Raw genomic sequence first — 22,584 nt, 5'->3', positions numbered from 1 at the left:
TATGAGCTAAGTGTTTACTTGGTAGTGGCGGTTACACTATGCTCCAAACATTCCTTGTAAACCCATATACTACCTTCATGCAAGGTAGTCACTGGGTAGTTGATAGACCTTTCAACACCAGGTAGAAAGCCTACCTATCATGTAATGGCCTTGAACCTTCCTTTAGAGCATGGACTCCTCACCCAATGTGCATGTACATACATTTGCATCCACACACATACATCCATCCATTGTAAATAACATACATACTTGCATCAAGTTGAAATATAGGTCCCTAAAGAGCCTACAACACCCGACTCCGAGTGAGAAACATGGAAGATGAAGAGCGTGCTCACCGTTACGCCCATTTCCAAGAAGAGTTAGAGTCTTTAAAAGCAAGCGTGGCTCGCCTCACTAGCTTACTCGAGCAAACACTAAGAAATGTCTTTGGAGAAGGTCCTTGCAACCGGCCTGCTATTTTTGTTCAGACTCCGACAATGGCTCAACCCGAAGAAACAATGAGTGAACATGGTCAAGAACCTCCACACAATCCAACTTTTGTGCACTCAATGCCAGCAGCACCAGCCCCTGCGGTCATAGATCCATTTGCCAATAAGTCCCACAAGACGAAGTCATCCGATGGCATTGATCAAAATAAGATGGCGGCGTTGGAAGCCCGGATTAGAGCCATTGAAGGGGTGGACTTGTATGATCCAGTACAGGCAACAAAAATGTGTTTGGTCCCAAATGTGGTTGTCCCAAAGAAGTTTTGTGTTCCTGAATTCCTCAAATACACTGGAACACAATGCCCCATGACTCATCTCAAATCCTATTGCAATAAAATGGCAGAAGTAGTACACGATGAAAAACTACTGATGTATTTTTTCCAAGATAGCTTAAGTGGGGTGATTAGTACTTAAAAGTGCATATTTATCAAGGTTTTATATCATCATTTTGCACTTAAAGTATCAATAACTCCTTAACTAAAGCATGTTTGATAATAACAAGTCTAATACTATAAAATGCTTTAATATATGGTAAATGTTCATCTTAAATGCAGGTCTATCACATAAATCAAAGGATTGATTGATGAGTTCAAATATGGAAATTGAAAGGACAAAGAGAGGGTCAAACTTAGAAAAGAGATGTTGGTGCAGTCCAAACTGGAACATTGTTCGGTAATTGGGTCATATCTCGAGTTCTAGATGTCCAAATGATCTCAAATGTTTACACAGATTTGGTAAGACATAGGCCTACAACTTTCATGTTTTCATCAAGATCTAAGAAGGCCGTTTTCAAGTCCAAATTAAAGCAACAACGGAGAAGTCCGAATCTGTCCTGCAGCCCGAACACTGTTCAGTGTTTAGCCCATATCTGGAGTTCTAGAAGTCCAAATCACCTTCATTTTTTTTTCCTGGAAAGCTGAGTCAATTTCCTACAACTTTCATGTTTTCAAGTGGACCCAGTTCTGATGCTAGCATTTTCGTTTTATTCAGACAAGAAGATAAGGATTTTCACAAAGTCAAAAGTTGGCCACCCACTCAACAATTAGTCATCAAATCAATAATTCCGAATTTTGGCCTATAAAAGGAGGCATTTGCCATGTATTTGGGGGTTGTTCAGATCAAGTTCATGCTCTTTATTTCTCTCTTTATAATTTTTTGTAATTCTTAAGTTTTACTTTCATTAATTTCTTGTTTATGCTTTTCATTTCCTTTCCTTTCCTTAGTTAACTTGTATCTTATTTATGTTCTTGTTTTGTTTATTTATGTTTCTCTTCTTCATTATGTTTAGCTAAGTTTATTATGTCAAGGTGAAAAGGTTACACTAATGGTGTAAAAACAAGTATAGTGTAAACTCAACATGGATCTTAATGTTTAATATTAACATGTCTTATCTTTTTATCTTACTAATTCTTAATACCTTGCTTGTTAAATGGTTAATCTAGATTTATGTAGTATAACACTTGGTACAACAAATGCTTGGCACTCTCATAGCTCAACCGTATGGTATTACCTACACCTGGGCTATGAAAGGAACTTGATTTGTTGTTAACATCAGTTAACATCATGAATTCCGGACAATATTTAAAAGTTTGGTGTTATGTAAATAAGATAATTAATATGATCATGTTAATAATTTATAATGAGCTATTAATGACAAATCATCCGATTGGAACCTCCTTCGTGTGTGGTTTCCAAATTGAGTAATAAGAGTTTATACTATACTTGTTTGAAATACCATTGGTGGATCCTCTAACCTTGACATTTGTTTTTATCATCGTTTAATCTTTACATTAATCTTCCATCTCAAAGTTCTCATCAATTTCTTCCTCTTCTTCTTTATTATTATTAGTACTACTACTACTACTACTACTACTACTAATATTATTATTATTATTATTATTATTATTATTATTATTATTTACATTCTTGTTATATTTTATGTACGTTAAGTATGCTCTGTGTTTGATCAAGGATCCTGACATTGTTGGTCTTGCCTTGTTCATTCGCATCAGAAATCTGTTTATATTATATAATATATCTCTTTGATCTTTTCATAAACTCAGTATATAGGCTGGAAACCTGTGACCCGATCTTTTAGATCATTCTCAGGTATAACAACGCCACGTACTGAGTATTATTATTATTACTATTACTATTATTGTTACTATTATTGTTGTTGTTGTTGTTGTTGTTGTTGTTGTTGTTGTTGTTTTATTAATTATAATTTATACAATTAACCTCTCTGTGGTTCGACCCCGGTCTTGCCGGGTTATTTATTACTTCGACACTCCTGCACTTGGGAGAAGACATCAATCTTTTGGTCGTGTCAAGTTTTTGGCGCCGTTGCCGGGGAGGTAAATTCTTGTACAAATTATAGTATTTATTTTGTTTTCTCTTTTCACTTTTCTTGTATCTAACTTTGTTTCTTTTGTTTTGTTTCTTTTTCTTTTGTTTTCTTCTTCCTTTTATTCTCTTTCTACACGTGCATGAGTGTTTGGTCACGTACATTAAGTGGTAGACTTTTTAGGGTATCCTCATCATTTTCAGAAAATATGGCCGAAGAAGATAACCAGTCACTTCATAATGAGAATAATGAGAATAACCGTGTTAGGACACTTAGAGACCACATGAATCCCGCAAGAACAAGTGCACCCTCATGCATAGTTTTCCCTCCTGATGCATCCCATTTTAATTTTAAGTCTGGCATTATTCAACTTTTACCTTCTTTTCATGGCTTAGATCTAGAAAATCCATACTTGCATTTGAGAGAATTTGAAGAAGTTTGTAACACCTATAATGACTTAAATTGTAGCATGAATACCATTAGATTAAAGCTTTTTCCTTTTTCATTAAAAGATAAAGCTAAAACATGGCTACAAAATCTTAGGTCAGGATCCATACGTGCTTGGGATGAAATGCAACAACAATTTTTAAAGAAGTTTTTTCCATCTCACAGAACCAACTCTTTCAAAAGACAAATCACCACTTTCACTCAAAAACCAGGTGAAACATTTTACCAATGTTGGGATAGGTATCGAGACTTGCTTAATACTTGCCCTCATCATGGTTTTGAAACATGGAGATTGGTTTCACAATTTTATGAAGGATTAGCACCTAAAGATAGGCAAATAGTTGAATTGATGTGCAATGGAACTTTTAAAGATAAAGACCCTAATGAAGCAATGGAGTACCTAGACTTGCTAGCTGAAAATGCGCAAAATTGGGACACTACAGGCATTTATGAGGCACCAAGTAAAACCCAACCTCATACATCTAGTGGAGGTATATATAACCTTAGGGATGATCATGACCTCCAAGCCAAGTTTACATCTTTAGCTAGAAAAGTCGAGGCACTAGAATTGAAAAAGAGTGGTCAATTAAAATCTATTCAAGACATTGTGTGTCAAATCTGTGAAACAAATGAACATGCAACCAATGATTGTCCAACTTTGCCTTCTTTCAAGGAATGCCTCCATGAACAAGCCCATGCTTTAAACAGTTTCCAAAGGCCCAATCATAACCCATACTCGCAAACATACAACCCTGGTTGGAGAAATCACCCGAATTTCAGTTGGAAGAGTGATAACAACAATGCACAAACTTCACAGCCACCATTTCAAGCACACCATAATTTCCAAAATTCTCATGGATATGCACCTCCTTATGCTCCACCTCCTAGAAGAAATCTTGAGGAAACATTGCATGCATTCATTGAAAAGCAAGAGACAATCAACACTCAACTTGCTCAAAGCATGACAAATTTTAAAGATGCTCTTGCAAAATTCACATCTGCTCTCAGTTTTCAAGAGAAAGGTAAATTTCCATCTCAACCACAGCAAAATCCAAAGGGGCAATACAATGCAAATGCAAGTAGTTCCGGAAACCAACACATGGATCAAGTCAAATCAGTCATCACTCTTCGCAGTGGTAAGGTTATTGAAAAACCCACTCTTGAACCTTGTGAGAAAGATGATGAGTCAATCTCTGAGGGTAAGGAAGGGGTTGAATCTAAACATTGTAAAGAAAAGACTGATTCTCCGCCAGCACTTCCATTTCCTCATGCCATGAGCAAACAAAGGAAAGTCAATCACAATTCTGAAATCCTTGAAACTTTCAAACAGGTAAGGATCAATATACCTTTGTTGGATGCTATTAAACAAGTACCTTCCTATGCTAAATTTTTGAAAGATCTATGTACTGTGAAGAGAAAACTGAATGTGAAAAAGAAAGCATTTTTAGCCGAACAAGTAAGTGCTATTCTTCAGAACAATAATGCTTTGAAATATAAAGACCCTGGTTGTCCTACAATTTCTTGCTTTATTGGAGAACATAAAATTGAAAGAGCTTTACTTGATCTTGGAGCTAGTGTGAATTTACTTCCATATTCGGTTTTTCAAAGTCTCAATCTAGGTGAGTTAAAACAAACTTCTGTAACTCTTTTACTTGCTGATAGATCTGTAAAAGTGCCTAGAGGGATAATTGAGGATGTGTTAGTACAAGTTGATAAATTCATTTACCCTGTAGATTTTATTGTCTTGGATACACAACCTGTTGAAGCATGTAATTCAATTCCTGTTATTTTAGGACGTCCATTTCTTGCAACTTCTAATGCATTGATTAATTGTAGGAATGGACTGATGAAGCTATCATTTGGAAACATGACATTGGAGATGAATATTTTCAACATTTGCAAGCAACCTGGAGATGATAATGATTTACAGGAAGTGGACTTTATTGAAAAATTAGTTCATGATCAATTTCAAACCACTTCTAGTGAAACTGAGATTGATGAACCTGACGAGTTGCAAATGGTTTATTTTCAGGAAGAAGCAAAGGCATGTAATTGGAGACCACAAATTGAAGAATTGCCACCACAATCAATTGAGTCCATACCTTCAAGTGTTCAACCACCAAAACCTGATTTGAAGCCATTACCATTCAATCTCAAATACTCATTTTTGGGAGAAAATGAAACTTTTCCGGTAATAATCTCTTCCAAACTTAATGCACATCAAGAAGGTAAGTTATTACAGACTCTGAAAATGCACAAAAATGCATTAGGATGGACCATAGCTGACATAAAAGGAATTAGTCCTTTGATTTGCACACACAGGATTTATTTGGAGGAAAATGCTAAACCATCTAGAGAAATGCAACGAAGACTTAATCCGAATATGAAAGAAGTAGTGAAAAATGAAGTCATTAAGCTTCTAGATAATGAAATCATTTATCCTATTTCTGACAGCAAATGGGTAAGTCCTACCCAAGTTGTACCCAAAAAGTCTGGAGTCACTGTGATAACAAATGAGAAAAATGAGTTAATTCCAACTAGGACTATTACTGGTTGGCGCATGTGCATTGACTATAGGAAACTGAATTCAATGACTAGAAAAGATCATTTCCCTTTACCTTTCATGGATCAAATCCTAGAAAGAGTTGCAGGTCATGAATTTTATTGTTTCCTAGATGGCTATTCAGGTTACAATCAAATTGAAATTGCATTGGAAGATCAAGAGAAGACTACTTTCACATGTCCATTTGGTACTTTTGCATATCGAAGAATGCCTTTTGGGTTATGTAATGCACCAGCCACGTTTCAAAGATGCATGCTTAGCATATTCAGTGATATGGTTGAACGTTTTCTTGAGATTTTTATGGATGATTTTTCTGTTTTTGGTGATTCATTTGATGATTGTTTAACTAACTTGGAAAAGGTTTTGAACAGGTGTGAAGAGAAGAATCTTATACTGAATTGGAAAAAATGTCACTTTATGGTAACAAACGGCATTGTACTTGGTCACATTGTTTCATCGAAAAGAATTGAGGTTGACAAGTCTAAAATCGAGTTAATTGCCAACTTACCAACACCAAAATCTGTTAAAGATGTTAGATCATTCTTAGGACATGCTGGTTTTTACAGAAGGTTCATCAAAGATTTTAGTGTAATATCTAAACCATTGTGTAACCTTCTAACAAAGGAAAATGTTTTTGAATGGACCGAACAATGTGAAAAAGCCTTTGTTAAACTTAAAAGCTTGCTTACTTCTGCTCCTGTCATTCAACCTCCTGATTGGTCACTACCTTTTGAAATAATGTGTGACGCTAGTGATTATGTCGTGGGTGCTGTCTTGGGACAAAGAAAAGATAAGAAACCTTATGTGATTTACTATGCAAGTAAAACTTTAAATAGTGCTCAAAAGAATTACACTACCACTGAAAAAGAATTACTTGCAGTAGTATTTGCATGTGACAAGTTCAGATCTTATCTTGTTGGCTCACCTGTTGTTGTTTTTAGTGATCATGCAGCATTGAAATATCTTCTCTCTAAGAAAGATTCTAAGGCTAGATTGGTGCGGTGGATTTTGTTACTTCAAGAATTTGATATCACAATCAAAGACAAGAAAGGCACCGAAAATGTTGTCGCAGATCATTTGTCAAGATTGACAACCGATTCGAGATCTGACATCACACCAATCGATGACTACTTTCCTGATGAATCTTTATTTTCTGTCTCTACAATGCCTTGGTTTGCTAATATTGTTAATTTTCTTGTTTCAGAACAATTGCCAGCTCATTGGAGTACCCAAGACAAAAGAAAGTTCTTGAACGAAGTGAAGAACTTTTATTGGGATGACCCTTATTTATTCAAATATTGTCCTGATCAAATATTTCGAAGATGCATTCCTGACAATGAGGTAAGTAGTGTCATTAAATTTTGTCATTCTGAGGCATGTGGGGGTCATTTCTCATCAAGAAAAACAACTGCAAAAATCTTACAAAGTGGATTTTACTGGCCCACCATGTTCAAAGACTCACATGCATTCTGCAAGACTTGTGAAAATTGTCAAAAGTTGGGATCTATTTCAAAACTTCACATGATGCCTTTAAATCCTATTCTTGTCATTGAGATCTTTGAATGTTGGGGTATAGATTTTATGGGTCCATTTCCTCCATCATTTGGTTTCTTGTATATATTGGTCGCAGTAGATTATGTTTCCAAATGGATAGAGGCAATTCCAAGTCGAACCAATGATCACAAAACAGTGATAAAGTTTTTGAAAGAAAACATTTTAAGTCGATTTGGAATCCCTCGAGCCATGATAAGCGATGGTGGAACACATTTCTGCAACAAGCCATTTGAGTCTTTAATGAAGAAATATGGAATCACACACAAAGTTGCCACCCCTTATCACCCTCAGACGAGTGGACAGGTAGAACTTGCTAATAGGGAGATCAAACAGATCTTAGAGAAAACGGTGAACCCTAATCGGAAAGACTGGTCTTTAAGACTTAATGATGCACTTTGGGCTTATCGAACTGCATATAAAACATCATTAGGTATGTCACCTTATAGACTAGTATATGGAAAACCTTGTCACTTGCCTGTGGAAATTGAACATAAAGCTTATTGGGCTATTAAAGCTTTCAATTCAAACATTGATGATGCTAGTCAGCTGCGAAAATTGCAAATAAATGATCTTGAGGAAATAAGAAATGATGCATATGACAATTCAAGAATTCATAAAGCAAGAATCAAAGAGTTTCATGACAAGAAAATAATGAGAAAAACATTCAATGTTGGTCAAAAAGTCTTGCTTTATAATTCTCGACTCCATTTATTTCCTGGAAAACTAAGATCAAGATGGAGCGGTCCTTTTATTGTGAAACATGTGTATCCATATGGGGCCTGTGATATCGAAAATCCAAAGAATGGTAATGTTTTCAAGGTAAATGGCCATCGTTTGAAAGTTTATTTTGACAATTTTTCAGTTGAAAATGACTCTATTGAATTGGGTGATCCTGTATATAAAGATTGATTCTTTTTCTCATATTGTTTTTGTGTGACTTTTGTTTTGCTAGTCTCTCACCCCGGTCAAATGGCGGATAACGGTACTCCGTGACTCTTAAGTCGGTTCTTTCAGTTTCCCATGATAACTGATATCTGTGTATATATTTGTGCAATTCTTTTCTCTTTCTGCTTTCTTTGAATCTCTCCCCCAATTCTTAGTTGAAAATGGACACCACTTTTGAAAAATTGAAAAAGTATTTTCCCGCTCTGCCTCAGAATGCGATTACAAAAATTTATCGTGCTAGGTGTGAAAGATTGAGGTTGTTAATGAACCATGGAATTCCTGAAGATATTCGTTGGCTAATTGAAGCAAAGGTCCGATTATCAGGTGAGTCCTCCAATTCTTTCATTTCATACATGCCTGGAACAGGTAAGAGCACTTTTGCAAAGAAACGTCGTGCAAAACGACTGCAAGTCTGTCACCGATGTGCCAGATGGACTTGTAATGCGACATGTCGTTCTTTAGGAATGGTATCTGTAAACCGTGAAGATAAAATACAATTCATTAAGGATGGCCTGAGTAAGGGGTCTTTAGATAATCTTCTATTGACTCTTGAGACGCACCCTAGTGGAGATGTGCATCGTGCAATTCATGATTTATGGCCACAATTCCATAAAGAACATGCTCGACTTAGTCTTGGGAATCTGACTAAAAAAGACCCTGTTTGCCAGTTTTTAAGAAAACTGGATGGGAAGCCTATCCCCGACCCATAGAGGGCGTTTAAGCCGTTCTTGGACGTAAAACCAAGGGAAGATGTGAGCCACAATCACAACTACCTGTACATACACATGCTTTTTCAAAATAAATAAATAAATAAAGAGAGAGAAAGAGAGTGAGACTACGGCTGGCCTACATATAGGTGGTATGATTGCATTTTCAATTTCTCATCTATAAATTCTTCTTTTCCTTCCCTTCATTTCTACTCAACCCATACATTCATCAAATATAGAAGTGTGTAGAAATGGCAGGTTCCTCAAGTAATCACATAAACAATATTTGTGTTTTCGGTGGATCCAGTCCTGGGAAAGAAAAAGAGTTTTTAGAATCAGCAAATCATCTTGGTCAGGTACTAGCTGAGCGAAAGATTCATTTAGTGTATGGAGGAGGCAGCCTTGGGTTAATGGGGGGAGTGTCAATAGCTGCATTTTTAGGAGGTAGTCAAGTTTTGGGGGTAGTCCCCAAAGCTTTAGCACAAGGGGACATCATTGGAAAAACAATTGGAGAGGAATTACATGTCCCCACAATGTCTGATCGACTGAATGCAATGTTTAACCATGCTGATGCCTTCATTGCCTTACCAGGTGGTCTGGGCACATTGGAAGAGATCTTTCATATTTCCTCTTGGGCCCAACTACACATTCACCATAAACCCATAGGTTTGTTAAATGTTAATGGTTTTTATGATAAGTTGTTGTCTTTTCTTGATCATACTGTGGAACAGGAATTTCTAACATCTTCAGCACGACAAATCATAATCTCTGCTGCTACTGCTGAACAATTGATTGACCAACTACAATCTTTCATCCCTGTAATTAATCCTTCCATAAGTCGCATAAATTGGTCAACTAAGGAAAGCCGTAAAAAGATTAGATTGGATTTGAGCCTGCGTTTGTAAATATTTGCGTCTTTTGGTTTTATTATTGTGTTTTGTTTTTTTTTATTTGTTTAAAGTGTGTTTCAGGTTTGTCAGTGTTCGCTATTTCAGGTGATGTCTTCTATACTCTATCTTTCTACCTTACAACATTGAGGACAATGTCTCATTTTGGATGGGGAGGAAAGGGTAGTAGTTGATATATTAAAAAAAAAAAATGTGTTTTCTATTTCATAAACTACTTGCCAAACTGTTGTTACTAGGATGGCAGAGTAAAAGGAGTTCTTTTGTTAAAGTGACTCTTGAGACGCATCTTAGTAAACATTCTTAACAAGGTCTATCATAATACTTCTTGAAATATTCAGGTTTACAAACTCTCGTATTGTTAGCACTTGATTCTGCTCATATCCTCATTTAACAAGTATTTTTAAATCTTCATTTTCACACACACACTTTAACATATGATTGTGGGTTGCACATTGGATTATTACATTATTTATGTTCTTTTGTTAAAGGTAACAACTAAGGGAAATGGATAGTATATAATTTGCAAAAAAACAAAAAATACAAAAAAACAAAAAAATAATAATAATGATAATAAAAAGGTAGATAAGTTTGGTTTCGTAGCCTCCCTAACCTAAGCAATTAAGCCTGAAGGGGTGTTTTAACACTTAATACCCTAAAGTCAACTGACTTGGGAGCTATTGGCCCAACGCTTGTTACATGGGTTGAGGAGAAAAGCTTAAGGGAATCAAACATTGCACTATCTACATATCAGTATCTGCAACCCGAGTTACTAAGCTCGTAGGGGTGTCTCAACACCTAATGCCCTAAAACCAACTGGTCTGGGAGTCATTAGCTGAAAACTCGTTACATGGGTTAAAGATGCATTGTGTTTTAAGATATATGTGTATAAAAAAAAAAAAAAAAGAAGATAATAATCCTAACCCAAGGAAGTTAACCTTAAACATTGGAGCAAAAATTTGTTTTTCTTCCAAGTAAAGCCCCATAACTATATGTTGATATTTTGAGCACAAAAGAAAGGTTTAGTAATATCTTGTTTAAGAGGTATTGAGCAGATATATGAATTTAATGAGAGTTTGTTTATCTGGATAGATTAATGGAAGTTGAATGATGAATGCCTTGCTTTATGAAATTTGCAAATTGTTTTTTCTATTTTAACGCTTTGATTACTAGGGACTAGTAATAAGCTGGTTGGGGGGGTGTGATTAGTACTTAAAAGTGCATATTTATCAAGGTTTTATATCATCATTTTGCACTTAAAGTATCAATAACTCCTTAACTAAAGCATGTTTGATAATAACAAGTCTAATACTATAAAATGCTTTAATATATGGTAAATGTTCATCTTAAATGCAGGTCTATCACATAAATCAAAGGATTGATTGATGAGTTCAAATATGGAAATTGAAAGGACAAAGAGAGGGTCAAACTTAGAAAAGAGATGTTGGTGCAGTCCAAACTGGAACACTGTTCGGTAATTGGGTCATATCTCGAGTTCTAGATGTCCAAATGATCTCAAATGTTTACACAAATTTGGTAAGACATAGGCCTACAACTTTCATGTTTTCATCAAGATCTAAGAAGGCCGTTTTCAAGTCCAAATTAAAGCAACAACGGAGAAGTCCGAATCTGTCCTGCAGCCCGAACACTGTTCAGTGTTTAGCCCATATCTGGAGTTCTAGAAGTCCAAATCACCTCCATTTTTTTTCCTGGAAAGCTGAGTCAATTTCCTACAACTTTCATGTTTTCAAGTGGACCCAGTTCTGATTCTAAGCATTTTCGTTTTATTCAGACAAGAAGATAAGGATTTTCACAAAGTCAAAAGTTGGCCACCCACTCAACAATTAGTCATCAAATCAATAATTCCGAATTTTGGCCTATAAAAGGAGGCATTTGCCATGTATTTGGGGGTTGTTCAGATCAAGTTCATGCTCTTTATTTCTCTCTTTATAATTTTTTGTAATTCTTAAGTTTTACTTTCATTAATTTCTTGTTTATGCTTTTCATTTCCTTTCCTTTCCTTAGTTAACTTGTATCTTATTTATGTTCTTGTTTTGTTTATTTATGTTTCTCTTCTTCATTATGTTTAGCTAAGTTTATTATGTCAAGGTGAAAAGGTTACACTAATGGTGTAAAAACAAGTATAGTGTAAACTCAACATGGATCTTAATGTTTAATATTAACATGTCTTATCTTTTTATCTTACTAATTCTTAATACCTTGCTTGTTAAATGGTTAATCTAGATTTATGTAGTATAACACTTGGTACAACAAATGTTTGGCACTCTCATAGCTCAACCGTATGGTATTACCTACACCTGGGCTATGAAAGGAACTTGATTTGTTGTTAACATCAGTTAACATCATGAATTCCGGACAATATTTAAAAGTTTGGTGTTATGTAAATAAGATAATTAATATGATCATGTTAATAATTTATAATGAGCTATTAATGACAAATCATCCGATTGGAACCTCCTTCGTGTGTGGTTTCCAAATTGAGTAATAAGAGTTTATACTATACTTGTTTGAAATACCATTGGTGGATCCTCTAACCTTGACATTTGTTTTTATCATCGTTTAATCTTTACATTAATCTTCCATCTCAAAGTTCTCATCAATTTCTTCCTCTTCTTCTTTATTATTATTAGTACTACTACTACTACTACTACTAATATTATTATTATTATTATTATTATTATTATTTACATTCTTGTTATATTTTATGTACGTTAAGTATGCTCTGTGTTTGATCAAGGATCCTGACATTGTTGGTCTTGCCTTGTTCATTCGCATCAGAAATCTATTTATATTATATAATATATCTCTTTGATCTTTTCATAAACTCAGTATATAGGCTGGAAACCTGTGACCCGATCTTTTAGATCATTCTCAGGTATAACAACGCCACGTACTGAGTATTATTATTATTACTATTACTATTATTGTTACTATTATTGTTGTTGTTGTTGTTGTTGTTGTTGTTGTTGTTGTTGTTGTTTTATTAATTATAATTTATACAATTAACCTCTCTGTGGTTCGACCCCGGTCTTGCCGGGTTATTTATTACTTCGACACTCCTGCACTTGGGAGAAGACATCAATCTTTTGGTCGTGTCATGGGGCGACATTAAGCTGGTATATGAGATTAGACAACATAAAGATCCGCAAATGGAAAGACTTGGTGGATGCTTTTGTAAGGCAATACAAGTACAATATGGACATTGCTCCTGACAGAACTAGCTTGTCTAATCTAGACAAAAGGGACAAGGAAAGCATGAGGGAATAAGCCCAAAGGTGGAGAGATCTAGCTGCACAAATTCATCCTCCACTCCTGGATAAAGAGATGGTCACTCTACTTGCCAACATGCTCAAGGCACCGTACTACGAGCATGCGATGGGTGGTTCGACCCAACAATTCCCTGATGTTGTTGTAGTAGCTGAGCGTATAGAGCAAGGAGTCAAGAGTGGTAGAATTCCTGTGCCAACTGAGAAAATAGGCTTTGAAGGTAAAAGGAAGGAGGCCGACCACGTTGAAGGTGGCTACATGGGTAGAAAAAACCCATTCCAAAAATACCACACTCCATCCTCTTCACCCCAAATCACCAACATCAATCTCAACTCTTCTTTTCCTGCCAGAAAACCTGAGCCTCAAACCAAATACCAAAGAGTCTAGGAACAACTACCTCTATTACCACTGCCCTTAAATGAGATGTACCAAGAGCTACTAAGCATTGGGCATGTAACACCCAAACCTTTCACGCATCTACAACCACCTTACCCCAATTGATATAGGCCAGATCTCACTTGCGAGTACCATGTTGGTGCTGCGGGACACAACATTCATACCTATAGTGCCTTCAAGAAAAGGCTCATGCATTTAATTAAAGCTGGATGGATAACATTCGAAGGAACTCCAAAAGTGAGTTTGAACCCTCTACCCAATCATGCTTCAGGTAGTGGATCGGTGAATGCACTAGAGACGAAATACACGGGAAACCTCAAAGCGCTGATGGAAAGAGTAAGGTGCGAGGAAGGCAATGTGTATTCTCGAGGATGTCCATGATAAAGGACAAAGTTTTGACACAGAATGGGAAGATGGAGCCTGCCCAATTATTGTCCTTCGCTTAATCATGTCTGTTTCAACTTGTTTTAGTCTTGTTGGCAATTTGGCTCATAATGCCACAAGACTTTCTCTGTCAAATGAGCCTTTCCTGTTAATAAGATCATGTGTTTTCATGCAAATAACATACCGACCACACCTTTTACTCACAAAACTAGTGTACCAAGAATTCTTTAGTGTTTTCCTCTTTTTCCCAAAAAACAAGCATAACCCCATGTTTTCACAATGATTTTTAGGAAATCAACGTTTTAATACAAAACAAAAATCAAATTGGTTCTGAAAATTCAAGTGATATCCAAACATCTAGAAGAACAACCCAAACACCATGATATAGCTTCAAGGCTGAGTTTTGGCTGCATGAATAATGAGAAATCATTTTCCATATTCACATAAAAAAAAGCAAAACTTATCAATCCTAAGTGCATGCGTTTGAAATGAACAAAGGTCATCTTTGATCATCCTTTCACAAATTCTAAAAAACTCCTTTTGCAGTCCCCTTTTGAGCCTAATACATTTTTCTTGAAAAATAACATTGGCTAGGATCATACCCTACACTGGGGGTAAGTGCAAAAAATCTTTAATGATTAAAAGTGTCCAAACAACACTAGAGGGCATAAAATCCTCAATGATAAAACTGCCCAAACAATACTGTGGGGCAAGTGTGAAAAATAAAGTTCTCAATGATTAAAGGTGCCCAAATAAAGCTAAGGGGCATAAAAAATCCAAAGAAATCAAAATATTTGAGCTTCCATAAAAATAACTGATACGATGATGCTCAAAACAAAATGGAGAGAAAAGAAAAGCCCAAACCCGATACTAGGGGGCACGATGGACTATCAATTCCAAGGTCCAGAAAATCCATGAACCAAAAGAAGAGGGTGGGAAATAAGCACTAGTGATCCTTAGTCTTAAAGTCCCTTAAACACCTTTTAAGCCTATAAATATCATTTTTCTTCATAGCCAAGAGCCAAAGCCTATGTTACGTGCCCAATCAAGTCCTTTCTGATCAAAGGCAAACAATCTGGATTGGCAGGCTTTGCTTTCCCATGTGAAACAAGTCATTATTCATGCAAGCAAAATGAATGCTTTGAAAACTGGTTCTTTGAAACCCTCAAATTGAAGCTTGAACTCTTTTGAAAAATAAAACATCACTTCACTTCATTAAAAGCAAAACAAAAATTTTCAAAACTCATGCAAACCTATCCATGAGAATTGCTTGGATTTCTCAAAACAACTTTGTTTTAAACAAACATCAAAATGATTTTTGTTCAGAATAGCTTTGAAATTTCAAAAGTTCTTTGTGAAAACAACTCCTTGTAAATAACCAAATCTTTTTTTCACATAGCCTCATCCCCAAATTGAACACTTGGGATATGATCAAGGTGGGGGGCAATCCATCAGACACATAATAGGGTTGGCTCCATGATTCCCTTTCTATGAAAACAAAAATGGTAGGGCAGAGCTGGTGACTTTAAGATAAAGGCTAGTTGACATTATGCCCTTCTTAGAGGTCAAGATCATGAAATATGACTCGACTAAGCAAGAGCAAAAAAGCCATCAAAGCTTACTATCAGAGACTCAAACTTTTAAGAAAAGGAAAACTCCATGAAGAAAAGGGGACCTATATTTCTCAGGTAAGTATACATGCATATTGATCATGATGCATTACTTTCATCCTTGACAGATCAATGTCTCTCTGTCACCTATTTTTGAGTGGGTTGTTAAGTCCTCATCATTTAGATAGTGTGCTTTCTAGCCCTATTTTCCTTCTCTTTGAGTGTGCTTTCAAGCCATCGACCATCCCAGCTGGTGTGCCTTACAACCCTACCTCTTTCTCTTAGAGTGCACCTTTGAAGCACTCATCTCCTAGGTAGTGTGTTTTCTAACCCTGCCTCCTTTCAAGCAGGTCTTTGAGCCCTCACCTCTCGTGCAATGTGTTTTCCTGAACCTACCTCTGTTCGAGCGGGCCCTCGAGACCTCAACTCTTGATATTGTGTTTTCTAGCCCTATCTTCCTTTTGAATGCGCCTTTGAGCCATTATCTCTCGGGTATTGTGTTTTCTAACCATATCTTTATTTTGAGTGCGCCTCTAAGCCCTTACCCCTTAGGTAGTGCATTTTCTAACCATGTATCCTTTTGAGTGCGCCTTAGAGCCCTCGACCACCTTAGGTAGTGCGTTTTCTAACCCTGCCTCCTTTTGAGTGCACCTTTAAGCCCTTACCCCTCAGGTACTGCGTTTTCTAACCTTGCCTCCTTTTGAGTGTGCCTTTGAGCCCTCACACCTCATGTAGTGTGTTTTCTAACCGTACCTCCTTTTTTAAGTGCGCCTTCGAGCCCTTGACCACCTCAAAAATTGTGTTTTTTAACCCTGTCTCTTTTCGAGTGCGCCTCTGAGCCCTTAACCCTTAGGTAGTGCGTTTTCTAACCCTGCCTCCTTTTTAGTGCGCCTTAGAGCCCTCAACCACTTTGGGTAGTGTGTTTTCTAACCATACCTCCTTTTGAGTGCACCTTTGAGCTCTTAACCACTTTAGGTAGTGTGTTTTCTAACCTTACCTCTTTTCGAGTGCACCTTCAAGCCCTCACCCTTCGGGTAGTGCGTTTTCTAAACATACCTCCTTTTCGAGTGCGCCTTTGAGCCCTTATCTCTCGTGTAGTGTGTTTTGCATTTTCTAAACATACCTCCTTTTCGAGTGCGCCTTTGAGCCCTCATCTCTCGTGTAGTGTGTTTTCTAACCCTACCTCATTTTGAGTATGCCCTTCAACCCTCGTTCCCTTTCAGGTCCTATCTTTTTTCAAACGCTCCTTTGAGCTCCCATCTCTTGAATAGTGTGCCTTCGAGCCCTATCATTTGCTTCAAGACATTTCATATTTTTCGCAATCAGACCTCTTTGAAAACTCTTTTCATCTTCCATTTGGGTCGGTTGCCCATTACAATGAAACCATTTTGAGAAATCTCCGCATTTCTCACCATTTTGAAAAATCTCAGTAATTTTCATCAATTTGAAAACTCTTTTCATTTTCCACAAGACCACTTTGAAAAATCTCTGTGTTTTCACCATTTTGAAAACTCTTTATATTTTTCACCTCTTTAAATAATCTTTGCATTTTTTACCTGGGTAGGTCACCCATTACAATAATACGACCTTAAAAAACCTTTTTTCAATTTTCTCTGGGTAGGTCACCCATGACAATTCGACTACTTCAAAATCTCTGAATTTTCAAAAGAAAAATCTTCCAATTTTTTCTCTCAGTGCGCTTTCTAGCCCTCAAAAGGATTCATCATTTCTCAATATGACGAGTCCATCATCTCTCATTCTTCTTTATCTTCTTTACAACGCTTACTACCTAATGTCTCTTACAAGACTTTATATTGTAAGCATTGTAAAGAGGGGGGGCAACTGTCATAACCCAATTCTGGGTTAATCCCTAAAAATCACATTTTTTTTCAAAAAAAAAAATATTAAGGTTGGCAATGTGGAGAAAGCAAGTCGGGGAATCAGGCTGCAATTTCGAAGGAAATTCAAAGTCTAATTGTACCCCATTATGCCAAAAAAATAGAGAAAATATGCAAATTGAAAGTCAAATTAAATGATTATTGGATGAATTTGCAAAAACATTAAGTCCAAGGACATAATTAAATTTTTAATAGGCCAATTTGATTTAATCATGGGCCAAATTAAATTTTAATTATGTTTAAGAATTAATTTGGGTCCAATTGAAGGATATAATTAAGCACAAGGACTTAATTATACTATAAATGGGTCAAATTAGTTTTATTTGGGGCTTAATTGGTGAAAAATTAAGTTTGGGAGCCTAATTTGGGTTTAATTGAGAAGATTGGAATTTTAAGAGACCAAATTTAATTTTTACCAAGTTTGAATTGAAATCAGGAGTGAAATCGCAAGAAAATTGAAGTTTTGGGGTCAATTAAGGGTCAAATTGACAAATTCGCAGCCAAGGACCAATCTGTAAAAGGCACCAAACTATAGGGGCTCAATTGACAAAAACCGAGGGTGAAATTGAAGAAATTGAAAGTTTAATGGTCAATTAGGGGTTCAATTGAATAAATCCAAGACCAAGGACCATATTGCAAAAGGCGCGTAAATCCAGGGCTCAAACAGTAATTCATCAGGGGTTTAATTGCATTAAATCAAACGTTTAAGGTCAATTAGGGGTTCTATAAAAAAAATCGAAAGCTGGAGGACTACATTAAACTTCGGTGAAACCCCTAAGTTTGATGATATATTTTTTTAAAAAAGAGAACCAGACGACACGTCGTCAGGTTACTGTTCATTGTCTTCTTCTTCTACCCGGAAAAGCTGCTCATGTCACCTACTTTGCAGGTGCATTTAAAACATCTAACATCCATAAAATTTGACAAATCTTACATGCAAATGATCACCTGCAATTTCTCTACAACACCATGTGAACCGTTCAGGCTGAATTACAACGAGACGGCGCCGGCCTAAATAGGCCAACTCAGACGACCTTTTCCTCCAGATTTGACAACTCTCGATGCACACTTTGAGCCAATGGTTGGTGACACGACCAAAGAATTGATGTCTTCTCCCAAGTGTAGGAGTGTCGAAGTAATAAATAACCTGGCAAGACCGGGGTCGAACCACAGGGAGGTTAACTGTATAAACTACAAAAAAAGAAATAGATAATAACAAAAAAAGGAGTTGAAGAGAGCTTTGAGATGTGATATTGATATAAGGATTAAACAAGGATAAAATAATTGTCAAGGTTAGAGGATCCACTAATGGTATTTCAAACAAGTATAGTATAAACTCCTTTTATTAGTCAACTGGAAACCACACACAAAGGAGGTTCCAATCGGATTAGAAATTGTTAACATGATTACATTAGTTATCTTATTCCAATAATGCTAATACTTGTAAATGTTGTCAGGTATTCATGATTATAACTTATGTTAACAACAAATCAAGTTCCTTTCATAGCACAGGTGTCGGTTATACCATACGGTTGGGCTATGAAAGTGCCAAGGGTTATACAACATAAATCTAGATTAACCATTTAACAAGCAAAGTATTAAAAGTGAACAAGATAACAAATACAAAACATGTTAGTATCAAACATTTAAGTCCATATTGAGTTTATACTATACTTATTCTTACACCATTAGTGTAACCTTTTCACCTTGATATAATAAACTTAGCTAAACATAATGAAAGATGGAAACATAAATAAACAAGATAAGAACATAAATAAGATTTAAGTTAACTAAGTAAAGGAAATGAAATGAAAATCATAAACAAGATATTAATATAAACAAAACTTGTATATTACAAAAATATAAAGAGAGAGAGCAAGAACATGATCTTGATCTGGAAACCAAGATGCCTAAATGCATGGCAAATGCCTCCTTTTATAGGCCAAAATTTGAAACTATTGATTTGATGACTAATTGTTGAGTGGGTGGCCACATCTTGACTTGGTGACAATCCTTATCTTCTTGTCTGAACAAAACGTCATTGCTAACGTAAGAATTTGAACAAATAGTCTTCATGAAAGTTCTAGGAAATTGTCTCAGCTTTACAAAAAAAAAAAAAGAATCGGTGCATTTGGACTTCTAGAACTCGAGATATGGGTTGAACACTGAACACTATCTGGGCTGCAGGACAGATTCCGACTTCTCCGTTGTTGCTACAATTTGACCTTGAAAACAACATTTTTGAATCTTGGACTCTTCATGAAAGTTTTAGGCCTATGTCTTAGCTTTCCATCCATATAGACCAGACCTAAATCCAAGTTCTACAGCTTTAGGTATGATCCAATAATGGAATAGAGTTCCAGTTTGGACTGAACCAGCATCTCTTTTCTAAGCTTGCCCCTCTCTTTGTCTTCTCAATTTCAGTAGTTAAAATCATCAATCAATCCTTTGATTTAGCTGCATTTAATATGAACATTTACCATAAATTAAAGGTATCTTATAGTATCAGACTTGTTATTATAAAACATGCTTTAGTTAAGGAGTTATTGATACTTCAAGTGCAAAATGATGATATAAAACCTCGATAAAAATGCACTTTTTAGAGTTATCTCTTGAAATTAGCTAGCAAAATTAAAGAGATAAAATTCACTCATATGAGTAAGGATAAGAATCAATTTGCTAATGCCTTGGCGACCCTAACCTCGATGACACAAATTGTTACTAGAGGTTTGTAAACACAAAAAAAAAGTTAATTAAAGTTTAAAATGACTCCACCATCACTGTCGATTTTTGAAACGGCAGCGACACAGTTCTTCGTTACCAATTTCTGAACTGGTAGCAACACAATTCAGTTGTCGATTTCTGAATCGGTGGCATAGTTTTTGGGTGTTGATTTTTGAATGGATAGCGACACAGTTCGACTGCCGATTTCTGAATCAACAACAGTTCTTCGTTGCCGATTTCTGAATCGGCAACGATAACATACTTTTTGGCTGTCGATTTCTGAATCAACAGCGACACTGAAAACCCAACAAAAGTTAGTATTGGATCGACCTATCCTAGGGGAGAATTGGATTAGAAACCAGCCTAAGATAACCCAAAAGGGGGGTAAGAACAGCCTTGGTCCAGTGCCTAAACACCCCAGCACACTTATAGGGGTTATAAATACAAGGAGAGAGCATTGGTGACTCTTCCTCTCCCCTAAAAACAATTGCAGCAATTGCTGCAATTGAACCTCTCTTCCCCCTAAGAAAAACCAACCAGACCACCCACATGCAAGCCCTCTTGAGTGAAAAGTGTGTAGAGAGTTGAGAAGAAGAGAGAAAGTGGCCCTCCTCTTTCTAAAACCAACCCCAACAGCTGCAGCAAACCTTTCCTTCTGTCCAGAGAAAAATACTCAGCCCAGTTACATGTTCAGAGTAAAGTGAGAGCTAGAGGGTAGGATTAATAACTGAAAGCCATGGAGGGAGAGGAACTGTGACAGACGGTTGAACAGAAGAAGATAGGGGAGGAAAACTAAATAGAAGAAAAGGAAGAAAACCGACAGTAGAGGAGAAGAAATACCATTAAATCCTTTCTTAAAACCACTTAAAATCGTAAGGTATGAACCAAAACCTTTCTCCTCATATTCTTGTGACCTTAGGACCAAAAGGGAGAAGGAAACCCCAAGTAAATGGCTTAGGATTCTTGCACCAAATGTTAAGGAAAAATTGGACTAGGAAGAGGGATGAAAGTGGTATTGAATGGGGGCCAAATTTCAGAAACTTAATAAAGGAAATGAACCAATTTTAAATGCATGAACTTGGAAAGATGACCAGCTATAGTGTGGGGCTGAACAAAACATCTATATGATGAAATGCATGTGTTCATGCTTAAAATTATGTGATTCTGTTGGGTTTTATGAACAAATGTAATGCTGGAACTGAAATGCATGTGTTCATGCTTGGAATTGTGTGATTTTGTTGGGTTCTATGAACAAATGTAATGCTGGAACTGAAATGCATGTGTTCATGCTTGAAATTGTGTTGTCTGTAGTGAACAAGCATTCGCTGTTGAAATTGTGTTGTCTGCAACAAATCAGCGTTCACTGCCGAAATTGTGTTGTTTGCAGTGAACTAGTGTTCGCTGTCGAAAGTGTGTTGTAAGTAATGAATCAGTGTTTGTTGCCGAATTGTGTTGTCTGCAGCGAATGAGTTTTTGTTGTCGAATTGTGTTGTTAGCAGTGAATCAGTGTTCGCTGCCAAATTATGTTATCTGAAGTGAATCAGTGTTCATTGCCGAATTGTGACGTCTGCAGCGAATTAGTTTTCATTGCCGAATTATGTTGTCTGTAACGAATCAGTTGCTCTACCGAATAGTAGTACCAGCTGTGGAACAATTTCGCTACCAAATTATGGTGTCCCAGCGAATCAGTTTGCTGGTAATTTTGTGTTTTAGCGAATCAGTTTGTCAATGAGTTTATATTACAGCGAACCAGTTTGTTGTCGAGTCTGTGCTTCAGCGAATCAGTTCGTTGACAAGTTGTGTTGCAGCGAATCAGTTCGTTAATGAATTTGTGTTTCGGCAAATCAATTTCGCTGACGAGTCCATGTCGTCAATTTTGCTGACGAATTGCATGTCACCAGCGAATCGGTTTCGTTGCCAAATTTTGCGTCACTAGTGAAGCAATTTTGCTGCTGATTTTGTACAACAAACTCCCATGTCAGAAATGATGTAAATGCTTATAACGATCTCATTATATGAGTATTGTGAAGGTTCTATTATTGTGTTATTCATAAAGATAAATTGTTATGAATTTTTATGAGTGTTACGAGGGATCTATTATTGTATTGTATTGAACATTAACTGTCATGAATGGTTGGATGTGCAATACAAAGGGTCTATTGTTGTGTTATACTAAATGTTAAACTATCACAAATGGTTGTATGAGTATTAAAAAGAATTTGACATTGTAGTATACTGAACGTTAATTGTCACGAATGGTTGTTCGAGTATTACAAAGGATGTATACCATTGCATTATACTAAATGTTAATTGTTACAAATGGTTGTATGAGTA

At 36.3% G+C, this 22,584-nt stretch overlaps 1 protein-coding gene across 1 annotated transcript; it reads left to right on the top strand.

Moving 5' to 3' along the window:
- Positions 1-317: 317 nt before the first annotated feature.
- LOC112324170 (uncharacterized) lies at positions 318-15,209 on the top strand. The gene is made up of 7 exons (XM_024585820.2): positions 318-685; positions 4,168-5,671; positions 5,768-7,180; positions 7,316-8,066; positions 13,294-13,458; positions 13,750-13,970; positions 15,033-15,209. Exons 1-7 carry the CDS (start codon positions 477-479, stop codon positions 15,207-15,209), a joined length of 4,440 nt encoding a protein of 1,479 aa, XP_024441588.2. The 5' UTR covers positions 318-476.
- The last annotated feature ends 7,375 nt before the right edge of the window (positions 15,210-22,584 follow it).

Source organism: Populus trichocarpa, chromosome 14 (genome assembly GCF_000002775.5).
Source record: "Populus trichocarpa isolate Nisqually-1 chromosome 14, P.trichocarpa_v4.1, whole genome shotgun sequence".
Lineage (NCBI taxonomy): Eukaryota > Viridiplantae > Streptophyta > Magnoliopsida > Malpighiales > Salicaceae > Populus > Populus trichocarpa.
Note: the sequence above shows the minus strand (reverse complement) of the source record. Positions and strands in the feature narration are given on the sequence as shown.